We start from the raw sequence: 12,401 nt of genomic DNA, 5'->3' as shown, positions 1-12,401 counted from the left end.
AGGAAGGAAAATTATGTGGTTAAAGCTTGGTCGCAAATGGGTCTTCCAAATGGACAATGACCCCAAGCATACATCCAAAGTTGTGGCAAAATAGCTTAAGGACAACAAAGTCAATGTATTGGAGTGGCCATCACAAAGCCCTGACCTCAATCCCATAGAAAATGTGTGGGCAGAACTGAAAAAGCGTGTGCAAGGAGGCCTACAAACCTGACTCAGTAACACCAGCTCTGACAGGAGGAATGGGCCAAAATTCACCCAACATATTGTGGGAAGCTTGTGGAAGGCAACCCGAAATGATTGACCCAAGTTAAACAATTTAAAGGCAATGCTACCAAATACAAATTGAGTGTATGTAAACGTCTGACCCACTGGGAATGCGATGAAAGAAATAAAAGCTGAAATAAATCATTCTCTCTACTATTTTTCTGACATTTCACATTCTTAAGAGAAAGTGGTGATCCTAACTGACCTAAGGCAGGGAATTTTTACTAGGTTTAAATAAATATCAGGAATTGTGAAAAACTGAGTTTAAATGCATTTGTCTAAGGTGTATGTAAACTTCCGACTTCAACTGTACCACCTATTGAATCAGCTCTATTAGCAGAAGCACACACTTAACCAGATAAAAAAAACATTTTATGGAACAGTGGGGACTGTGAAGAGACATACACACACAGGTACAGACACACGCACTCTACACACATGTACATTGTATTATTGTTGTATGGTGGTATTATACATGTTCTATTGAAGATATGTAGTGGTGTAATAATGTTATATGATGTCTTTTGTTTTATGTGTAATGTAAGTGACTTAATGTGTTTGGACTCCATGAAGAATGCTGCTGACCTAATAAATACAAATACAAATGCACTATGATAAGTTCAGATAAGTTCATTGTTTAGTCAGCTACAGAACTAAATAGAATTTTGGACTGCCCAAATGCATCTCAGCCACTGTCTTGTGCTTTGATTATGTGTACACGCTGTGCTGAGCATACATTGTGTAAAAGATGAACCGACACTACTGAGTGTACTGAATTCTATGCAGGACCTATGCACCTTGTCATAATGTAATTGTCATGCGACTTAAATAACTGTGTTTTGAACATACCCTGTGATTTGAACATACTTTACTGTATATTTGCGTTTTGCATTCCTAGTTAGTAGGAAGATCATTCATAAAAGGATCCTTTAGAAGAGGTACGACAGCGGTGTGATTGTTACAGTATCAACACATGGCTGTGTGTTTAACATTGGATGTACACTCCCTCCTTGTCCTTCCCTTCCTCTCATCAATCTTACCATCTAACATTACATACTCCTGCATTTCTATTACACGTGCAAGCAGTGTGTGTATTAAGTATCTGGTCCGTTTGTGTTCTGTTTACTGTGTTATTCATTAAATAAAGACACAGTTACTTCGACACACTGACAAGAGTGTTTCCGTGTGTCTGCCTTCTCCTCAACGCAACACACACGCAAGGAGACACACACACATGTACATACTGTAAACACGAGCTTCCTGATTGCCAGTCAAATTGAATTATGGTAATATATGCAAAACCAGTCAATTTGCCCTAGTCAAACAGAGCACTGTCAGAGCACACAAACCCACAAATAATTATAAACCAACACTTTTTTTAACACATTGTTTAGAGCAACTTGTCCTTAGTTGTCTCTAAACGATATTTAATGCTCAATGTTTTTTACATTAGGTACGTTAAATGAAGGATTCCTCAATTTGTCCATGTAAAATACAGTCATTTTATCTGATAAAGATAATATTTCATAATATGTTTATGAACGTTGGTCTGAGGGCAAAGGAGAGAAGGATCTATCACTCTGTGAGAGTGATATTATACGTCTATGAAGCAAGGATAAAAGTTTAGATGTTTCCATTGTCATCATGCCACCTTTTAGGGTATGCAATCGTTATTTCTATATTCAGCTAATTATAAACTGTACCGGTAACTGCCAAAACAATGGAAACACTTGAGAAAATGAGGGATACAAAGTATATAATAAATAATTAATAATAATTTGGTGGGTACTTATATTTGTCCTATCTTACACATGCACAAGTGTTAATTAGAAATTTTGTTTTTTTTGCATATCCCAACTCCCCCTGAGACACCCTCAGATGGTGGTCTTGAAGACCCAACACTAGGCAACACAGTGACTAGGGTCTGGTTTCAATGATGGACTATTTTGACATAGAGGAACTGAAGCAGATAGAGTAGTGGCATATGGCAGTGATATAGTTCCTGTATGCCAAAAGAGTCCATGATTGAAACCAGACCCTAGTCACTGTGTTGCCTAGGGTCTGATTTTTAATAAGGCTACGTGCCTTGCTCAAGGGCACATCGGCAGACTGTCGATGTGTCCACCCGGGAATCGAACTAGCAACATTTCGGTTAATGGCCCAACACTCCAACCGTTGGGCTACCTGCTACCCACAAAAGAATGCTAGGAGCTGAGATTGAACCCATGGCCTATGGAGCAGGAGCTCTCTGCTTAGACCACTGCGCCATCTGTCTATTGAAAGCAGGTGCTTTAGTAAAAGTAGGGCACGAGTAGATGAGCATGAAAACAATGTAAACCATATGCTGTATTAGTCACCAGATCTCATTCCAATTGAACGCTTATTGGAGATTCTGGAGCAGCGCCTGAGACAGCATTTTCCACCACCATCTACAAAATATGAAATTATGGAATTTCTCGTGGAAGAATGGTGTCGCATCCCTCCAATAGAGTTCCTAGACACTTGTAGCATCTATACCAAGGTGCATTGAAGTTCTGGCTGGTGGTGGCCCAACGCCCCATTAAGACAATACTTTTGGCGTTTCCTGTATTTTGGCAGTTACCTGTGTATGTGCAGTGATTTGAGAGTAAAGTTCCAACCCTTGCAACTACCCTTGCATTTGGACCCATGTGACCCTACAAAAAAAACATGCATGAGTCACTGTGACAACAGGGCACAAGAAATTATACAACCACAAATTGGGCCTTAAGGTCAGAGACGTGACATGGCCATCGCCTGAATTCAGTGTCTTTAAAAGGACACCTTGGAACACAAAGTCACACAGTGTCCAACGTGCTTGTCAGATGCACGACTTTGCCTGAGAAAACAAAGCAGACATGTTTTTTTTAAATTGTTTTTTGGCTGTTTATTTGTGTTGAGTCATGGCCTAGTTGTGTTTGTGCGTATGAAATGTTGACAAAAAGCTAAGCCCTCGGCAGAGTTCACCTGGGTTAGCATGTTAGCCTGTAATGCCAATTTCCTGCTCTTATCTCCTCTGTCACATTGTGCTGGGCCACACTGTCAGTCTTCCAGATGATGATGGACAGTGATTTAGCATTGCTACATTGGCTAATCTGTAAAGATGCAGGGTAGGCTATACTGGTCCTGGTTATCTGGGCTGAAAATCTTACTGACCATGCACACACACACACACACACACACACGGACACACACACACGGACACACATACGCAGGTGCAAACAAACACAACGATGCTGTTATACACACACATGGCTTTAGGACTATCTAGGGATTGGACACGCACGCAAACACTAGTGGTGCGAGGGTCAAGTTGTAGGCTACAGTCAGAAACAACACAATTATTTTTTTGACATGGGGGTGCAGGATTTCTTTTGCCTGATTTAGATATGTTTCTGACATTTTGGTAGGCTATTTGTTAGTCAACTCGTCTATAATTGTATACATGCAGCTTCCCTTCTGCCATTATATGTTGCCCTAAAAGAAACCCTTGCTCACCAGAATAAAGTCATAAGTCGATAGAATGAATGAATGCTTCAATCTAGTTGACATCGGTAATGTTCTCTGTTATCTCTGCTTTTTTCGCAGAGCAAAGACATTTAGGGACCGAGGAGACAATGCAATACCATTTTTTTTAAGGAATGATTTTCTATGCAAAATGTCCAAATGACTGACATCAGTTGGACCAGTTGTAAAATAGATAGTTGTGAAAATGACCCAACATGTTTCCGATCAAATTTGAGTTCTGCATGGATGCATATTTTATGTGGTTGAAATACTATCAGCTTTTAGAATGCTGATAAAGACAGCCTATTGTCTATAGAGGTGCTATCTAACTGTGCATTGACATCCTCCCAAGATGCAGAAAATAAAACTGCGTTGCTACAGATGCTGTTTTGATACCCGTGCCGGCCGCGACCGAGGACCAATGAGGCAGCGGATTCTCTACAAACAGAAATAAATAAAACTGTCTTTATTTACAAATTAGTATCTCTCACCCCCTGTTCAAGAATGGCCTTTTTCTCGCTCACTTTAGGTTATTTGAAAACAAAATAATCTCCAATATATCATTTTTTTTTTAAACAAAGCGATTATTGTTATCATTATTAATTAATTTGGTATTATATAAAAGCCTCTTTAGATATTCTCACAGATCAGATTTGCCCTAACGAAATGCCCTAACGAATGTCCCTTAAATATTCATTTATAATCCTCCAATCCTCTAAATGTAATTAAGCAATAGGATTTGAAGCAATAGCCCGCGTATGGTCAACTATTTCAGCACCGTTTCACACTGCTCTGAGACAAGCATGGGGGCTGGTCTTGATAAATCAATGAGATTTTTATTTTCACTGAATCTCCATTTAGATATTGGTTAGACTACAATTAGGGTGTGGAAATGTTATGTTCTTAGTACTGTAACCTATTCCCGACCGTCACGTTGAACAGCGCCATATTTTCTGAGGGTTTTTCTTGGAATAGAACCACCATAATATTATTCAAATTAGTTAAGCTACATTTCTTAAAACCAATCTCATAAACTATGTTCTTACAAAAAAGGTTACAAATTCTCTAGTACAGTCAATATTTAAGACTATCAAATGCTTCTCAAAGATGCCCTCTGGTGGTCAAACTACCACTAAATAGCATTAATGGCAACAGTGGCTGACAATTTAATAACGTGCCATACATGCTGACCACACCGCTCGTGTAGCGTGCACGAGCACTGCAAAATAAATGTACACGTACAGTACATGTTATTCAATCATAGCACCCACACTCCTCCCGCGCACCAACAAGCATTTGCGTTGCCAGGCGTTACAATAGAAGTCCGTTCTATTTGTGATGCTGAACGCGGTGCAAGTCCTGCCTCTCTTATCCCCTCATTGGCTTATAGAAGCAGATTCCCACGTGCCATCTGCTCATTGGTTATACCCACGCTTGTGATTGAAAGATGAACTTCGGTCGGTCTGTCATGGTAAAACACCTTTTATTATGAAAGTTAGATGCCAATTGCTATATAAAACCCAAAGAAGAAAAAGCCTGGAAGTAGGAGAGATAACTAGAAATTATTCGGTTGACCGTTTTATGCGTGGATTAATTGTCGGAGTAGAAGACCTTGTGCATTTCAGATAAAATAACAACTCAGTGTTTATATCCCAGGACAAATTAGCTAGCAACAGCAAGCTAGTTAACTAGGACAAATTAGCTAGCAACTGCAAGCTAGCTAAATTTCCATAAATGTTTAATGCTTTTCGACCTGTCCTCAAATAAATATAATTGGTTCAGAGTTTCTTTTGATATTTCAAACTGCGTGTCGTGATCGCGTTTGGTGTGGGGGACAAAATGAATTTGCTCACGCACGTGCCCGGTTTGGGTATGGTGCTAGAATTCTGCAGCCCGCAAAGTGTGCTGCAGTATGATGCAACTTTTAAAGGAAGAACCACTGTACAGTATTTCTCCACTCCTGTTCACGAGTCAAAATGTTGCCTAAATTTGATGCAGCCTATCATTTTACTGCAAGAAATCCCTAATTCTGCAGGAGTTAATATCAAGGCTATGTGAGAGGTTAAAGAGCTGTAGTCATGTCCAGATTTCAGTTTCCATTTAACTCATCTGAATAGCAGACTACAGTTCCCTTGACCTGCCACAGGCCTATTTGAAGTCCCCGTTTTGTGACTGTCGAATTTGTGTAGTCTTAACAATCATCACAAACTGATCTCATCCTCTTTTACCATTTCACCAAATCTTTCCCAAACATTACTTTTCTGCGCCCTTCCTTCTCTTTTTTTGCCCCCTTCCTTCGCCTAAAATAATGAAAGAAAAACCTCAATGTAGCCTATAGTTATAAATTGCACAAGAATGATACATTACGCACACACACACACACACACACACACACACACACACACACACACACACACACACACACACACACACACACACACACACACACACACACACACACACACACACACACACACACACACACACACAGTTGGCTCACCCGCAGCTGGTCTCCAGCAGACTATCCCCGACCTGCAGAGACGCCATGCCAAAGTCTGCTATCCTGATGTTGTTCTTCTCATCTAACAACAGGTTCTCTGGCTTCAGATCTCTGTGACTGTGGAGAGGAGGAGGGAAGGAGGGAAGGAGGGAGAGAAGGAAAGGGTGAGGGAGAGGGAAAGAGAGAGAAAAACATAATTTACCCAAGTACCAAACAGAGGTGAAAACAAGAAAACCTGACAGTCTAACAGGACCGGAATTATGCATTTCCCAGGAATGTTGTCCAGGAAATCTCTATAAAAATTATCCTATAATTTCCTTTGATGAGACACTAATGTTTCCGCTTTCCAATAGTCCAGTGTCAGGAGCAGGTCTAGGCAGGGATACTGTAAAAATCACTTTGTGATAACTGCTGATGTAAAAATTATGCATTTGATTGATTTTGATTGATTGATTGATTGATTGATTGATGACTCACCATATGGAGTGACTGTGGCAGAAATCCAGAGCTGAGATGATCTGTCTGAAGAACTTCCTGGCCTCCTTGGGCGTTAACCTTCCCTTCTTGACCAGGTAGTCAAACAGCTCTCCGCCTGACACGTGCTCTAGCACCAGATACCTGGGGAGGGAGGGAACCACACACGTTAGATACACAGACTAGAGCTTTATATTATATATATTACATCATATCTCTATAGTAGGTGTCCAGGCACGACTCCAATACCGTCATTAAGTTTGTCGACGACACAACAACAACAGTAGGCCTGATCACTGACAACGATGAGACAGCCTATAGAGAGGAGGTCGGAGACCTGGCCGTGTGGTGCCAGGATAACAACCTCTCCTTCAATGTGAGCAAGACAAAGGAGATGATTGTGGACTACAGGAAAAGGAGGACCCAGCATGCCCCCATTCTCATCGACGGGGCTGTAGTGGAGCAGGTTGAGAGCTTCAAGTTGCTTGGTGTCCACATCACCAACAAACTATCATGGTCCAAACACACCAATTGTGAAGAGGGCACGACAAAGCCTATTTCCCCTCAGGAGACTGAAAAGACTTGGCATGGGTCCTCAGATCCTCAAAAATTATTACAGCTGCACCATCGAGAGCATTCTGACTGGTTGCATCACTGCCTGGTATGGCAACTGCTCGGCCTCCGACCGCAGTTGCCATACCAGGCAGTGATGTAGATCGTATGGCCCAGTACACCTATACTAGGCGATGTCAGAGGAAGGCCCTAAAAATTGTCGAAGACTCCAGCCACCCTAGTCATAGACTGTTCTCTCTGCTACAGTACCGCATGGCAAGCGATACCGGAGCACCAAGTCTAGGTCCAAAAGGCTTCTTACCAGCTCGACTAACCTGTGCCCCGCACATTGACTGCACCCATACCCCTTGTATACAGCCTCGCTACTGTTATTTTACTGCTGCTCTATTTATTTGTTATTTTTTACTTAACTATTTCTTACTCAACACTTATTTTTCTTAAACCGGCATTGTTGGTTAAGGGCTTGTAAGTAAGCATTTCACTGTGTTCGGCGCATGTGACGAATACAATTTAATTTGATGTGTCTCTGGATAGGTATTACAAAGTTAGTTTACAAGATCCCGGACTGCTTGTAGTGAAAGGCCAGGAACAGCTAGCCTCAAGCTGGCACAAGCTGACTACACATTTACATTATATTGACATTTTAGTCATTTAATGGGGCACACCCAATCATTAATTAATGTTGATCCTGAAACCACTGCTTTTAGTGCACCCTCAAGTGTTAATATGTATTTCTAACATTTGGAGCATTGGTCTTCGATCCATAGAAGTTCCTCTCCTCTATAGTTGTATCTACAGCGGTTGCTACTGTGAGAGTATATGTGGTAACTCTTGTGGTACTTTCTGCGGTAGTTACTGTGCTAGATCTGTGAGAAAGCACTGAAGACACACTGTGGTATCCCTATTGTAGCAGGATACTCCACATTCCCACAACCCCCCTCTCTCCCACTCACAACACTTCCTGATTTATTAGCAGATTAAGGGACCTGTCAACGCTAGTTAAATTAGGAACACATTCACACATGATTTGTGAGTGGGAAAATGTATCCGAGGCAAACACTTTGCGTCCGTGTCGGCGATTCGTCTGTGTCATCGGAATATTAGGGAAACAAATTCCCACACCAGTCGTCGCTGGCGACTTTAACAATTATTGAATAGTGCATTAAGCAGAGCCATTGGAGCAGGGACACAGGAAAGATTAATACATAGGATAACATATGGATCTACATTAAACCCACAGGCTTCTGAATAGGCAGCTAAAACTGAGGGAGACCCAATGAAACATTACATGCCAGTGTCAGAATGGCCCTGGAAAATACATTTCTCAAGTGATTTTCAGCTTGTATTTCTTGTTTGCTCAAGTGATTTTCAGCCTGCCTTGCTTGTTTGCTAGCGTGTTGCTATGCATTGGTGCTTCTCCAAATATGCAATTTAACAGTTTAAGGGAAGCACATTTGTTACAGCGCTTCAGTGAACCAAATAGTTTTTGGAAAGGACACTTACAAATATTTCTTGTTTTCGTAGACGTCGTGCAACTTTAAAACGTGAGGGTGCTCTATGAGCTTCAGAATGGCTATCTCTCGCTCCACCTGCAGAAAGAGAAAAAAAGAGAGAAAATGAGGAGAAATGAATAATATTAGTGTGTGATTCAAAGTACTTATGGAATGGCCCTAAAAAAATGTTTTTAAACTGCATAGCTCCTAGATGGATGTAATGCAAGTACTGACTATCCATGAGATCTTTAACATTGGAGCCCACTCAACAAAAACTATTTGGTGCTAGGGCCTGAACAATGAAGAGGAGAACGTGCAGACACAAAGAGAGAGCATAGAGGAATGGAAAGGGAGAGTACATAGGAGAAAAATAAAGACCGGAGACAGCGAGAAGTGGTGGGAATAAGAGACTGACTGGCAGTGCCAGAGCACATGTCTAGCCTGGCAGCTTGGGTCCATGCCAGGGCCTGCGGGAACAGCGACATGGCTACCACTTGTTAAGGTCCTGCTCCTGCCACAACGCAACCACACACCAGCAAATTTAACTCATTAATCACACACTGGTATCTGATATTACTCTATCGTAATACACCACGACACAGCAGATAGGTGGGGACATTTCAACTACCTGTTTTCACACTGTGGAAAAGGTCAAAAGGTACAGAACCTCCACCTGATAATGTGGTAACATTTTCCAATGGACCTTGGACTAAACTTGAGGTAGGTTTATTGATGTGATAGAAAGGTACAGTACATATGTTCCTTGCATAGAACATTGGGTTATTTTGGCCACACACCATGTGACTCACAAATACTGTGTGGTCTGTACAGCTACTACAGACATTTGTGTCATGTTCTTTCACAAACAGTACGCCTACATAGTCACAGAAAAGAAAAAACATAATGACGAGGCACATTAGTGACCAATAATAAAATGTCAACTGCATTTTTTTTAGCCTCCAAACATCCAGACAAAACAGCTACTGTTTGTGTACCATTTGTGCCATGAACAGTTAGCCCGTACTGACATCATCATGAATGTCGTGTGGCAGCCTCCATTTTGTGTGATACTGTCAAAGTCAATAAAGCGTCATGATTCAAACCAATGTTACACCTCCTACTTTGAGAGATCACATTACATGGGTAATGGCAACTCAATGGGTAGTACACTTTATGCTTATAAACATAGATCGACATTTGCTAACCATTAAATTACCTAAACAGTACATGAGTTAGATGAATATGTTAATATGTTGCAGTAGCTGCAGAATGACCAAATCTACCTACAAGATGCCAAGTGCAAACCTCAGGAGGACAGACATACACATGCACACAGACACACATACAGCACACACACCCCCCTCCGCCTCCCCCGTTCCCCCGTTCCCCCGTTCCCCCTCCCCACCAACAGCACCTCCAGTCCAGAAAGCTGAGCTGGATTTACAAAATGCTAGCAGTATAAATGCCAGCTCAGTGAAAACATGAGGGGTGAAGCTGGCCACGGTTTCGCTCAATAAATCTCACTCTAATTGCTTTATTAAAGGGTCTGTCTTGTTAGCCAAAGACACAGGTACCATAAACCATAAATACAGACAATAAACACAATGCATTCACAATTATCTACACACGTTAGCATTTACAGTACAGTAGAGATTGCATCTACATTTCTATAATATTTAGCTGGGTTTGGCAAATAACTGCTATTTCATTTTCATATTGCAAAACTGGTGCCGTCCAATCCCTCTTCAAATGTCAATAAAGAACACCTAAAGTCATCAGTATTGAATTGAATAAGCGTTATTAACGTCATTAATCAGTAACCAGTGGAGTGGTATCAGTGGGAATACCTGCTCCAGCTAATCAAACTAACCCTGTGTTAATTCTGTACCGAATGTCCTATTGACTGGACTTCTCATTGGCTGATCATTAGTGCTGTTCCTGCACTATTAGGCTATGATGTTGGAACACACAAAGGTTATCTGATACGTTAGTGTAGCAGAGGTGGTTCAGTGAACTACACAATTGTGTGATTATTAACCTTGTCTGAGCTCTGGAGACTTGTGTTAGCTGCCAGAGTTGGGATTTAACTCAATGGTTCTAAGAAAGTCTTCATGTTTGGAGGCACAGGGTTCAACACCCAGTAGGTCATACTAGCCTGGCATCAGAACGTATGAGAGTTGCTTGAGAGTTTGTGGAACATCTGGATGGACAGAGAGGACTAAACATTGCTGCCTGTTGCACCATGACCCATGGCATCTTGACCCAGTGAGCCAATTAGCCAATTAGCTATCATGAAATCATGGTGTGCATGCATGATTCTAAAGTTGGGTTCTATGCAGATTTGGTGGCACACATACACACACAGTAATACGTTGTCATGACTACATGTGAGGATCACAATGGGTCAGATCAGCTTGGCAATGGCTGACAATCACCAGACCCTCTCCCACCAGCAAAGGCGGGGAGGAGGGAATGGCGGGGGTTTTGAGACCACACACCCGGTCGTAAATTAAGCAGGAGAGAACTCTCTCTTGGCTCTTCAGTATCAACCAAAATAATAACTTTGTCTCCAGAAGACTTTTGCCAACAAAACTCTAATGTCCAAAAGTGGATAATGGAACAATAATTCTTACATGGGGAATGTGGGAAATGGTCAGTGGGTAGATGTAGAAAACTAATGTCATATTGTTTGTCTTTTTGTGATGTTATTAAAAACTGTATGAACCAAATACTGTAACTTAGGAAGGAAACCTCCTTTGACTGTCAAGTTTTCATCCACTCTGATGTGAAATTAATATGAATAATGATGACAGTATTTCTGTTAAGATATGAATGTCTTTTGGTTGTCTAATGAGATAATGGTTTTTGATGTCCTTTGCACATTAAGTAGCCATGCCCTGAGTGAGGTCAGAGAGCTTGTCAGCGTGATGGAACTGTCCTTTCTGACCAGAGTGCTTATAAGGACTGGCTAAGAATGAACCTATCAAACCAGAAAGACGTGAGACCATGGTCCACACATTGAAATGGTTACAACTTAACCTCAACATGAGGTGAAGAAGATAAACTCACCAGACTAGACCAAGTCACCGCCAGTCTGCAGCTGCGTGTGTAAAGTGGTTTGGAACATTGACTATCTACCCCAGGAAGAGGAGACAAAAACTCCCCTCTCAGACAATCATGGTATGGCTAAGTAGCTGTTCTTAGGAAACAGCCCATTGGAGACCAGACATCTGGCCTCCAGGGGGGCGCAGTGGTCTAAAGCACTGCATCGCAGTGCTAGTTGTGCCACCAGAGATTCTGGATTCGAGCCGGCCGTGACCAGAAGGCCCATGGGGCGACACACAATTGGTCCAGCGTCGTCCGGGTTAGGGAGGGTTTGGCCGGCAGGGATATCCTTGTCTCATTGTGCACTAGCGACTCCTGTGGCGGGCCGGGCGCAGTGCACGCTGACTAGGTCGCCAGGTGTACAGTGTTTCCTCCAACACATTGGTGCGGCTGGCTTCTGGGTTGGATGTGCATTGTGTCAAGAAGCAGTTTGGCTTGGTTGGGTTGTGTTTCGGAGGACGCATGGC

At 41.9% G+C, this 12,401-nt stretch overlaps 1 protein-coding gene across 5 annotated transcripts in view; it reads right to left on the bottom strand.

Moving 5' to 3' along the window:
- LOC112232296 (serine/threonine-protein kinase BRSK2-like) overlaps positions 1–12,401 on the bottom strand; it is a 162,681-nt gene that overhangs the window by 40,590 nt on the left and 109,690 nt on the right. For all 5 annotated transcript variants that reach the window (XM_042330748.1, XM_042330751.1, XM_042330749.1 and 2 more), the window contains exons 3-5: positions 8,840–8,925; positions 6,767–6,907; positions 6,290–6,406 (exon numbers count right to left, since the gene is read on the bottom strand). In XM_042330748.1, the coding sequence (XP_042186682.1) occupies positions 6,290–6,406; positions 6,767–6,907; positions 8,840–8,925 (344 nt within the window). The remainder of the gene's footprint in view (positions 1–6,289; positions 6,407–6,766; positions 6,908–8,839; positions 8,926–12,401) is intronic.

This window comes from Oncorhynchus tshawytscha, linkage group LG12, assembly GCF_018296145.1.
Source record: "Oncorhynchus tshawytscha isolate Ot180627B linkage group LG12, Otsh_v2.0, whole genome shotgun sequence".
NCBI lineage: Eukaryota > Metazoa > Chordata > Actinopteri > Salmoniformes > Salmonidae > Oncorhynchus > Oncorhynchus tshawytscha.
This window is presented reverse-complemented; position numbering and strand designations above follow the sequence as displayed.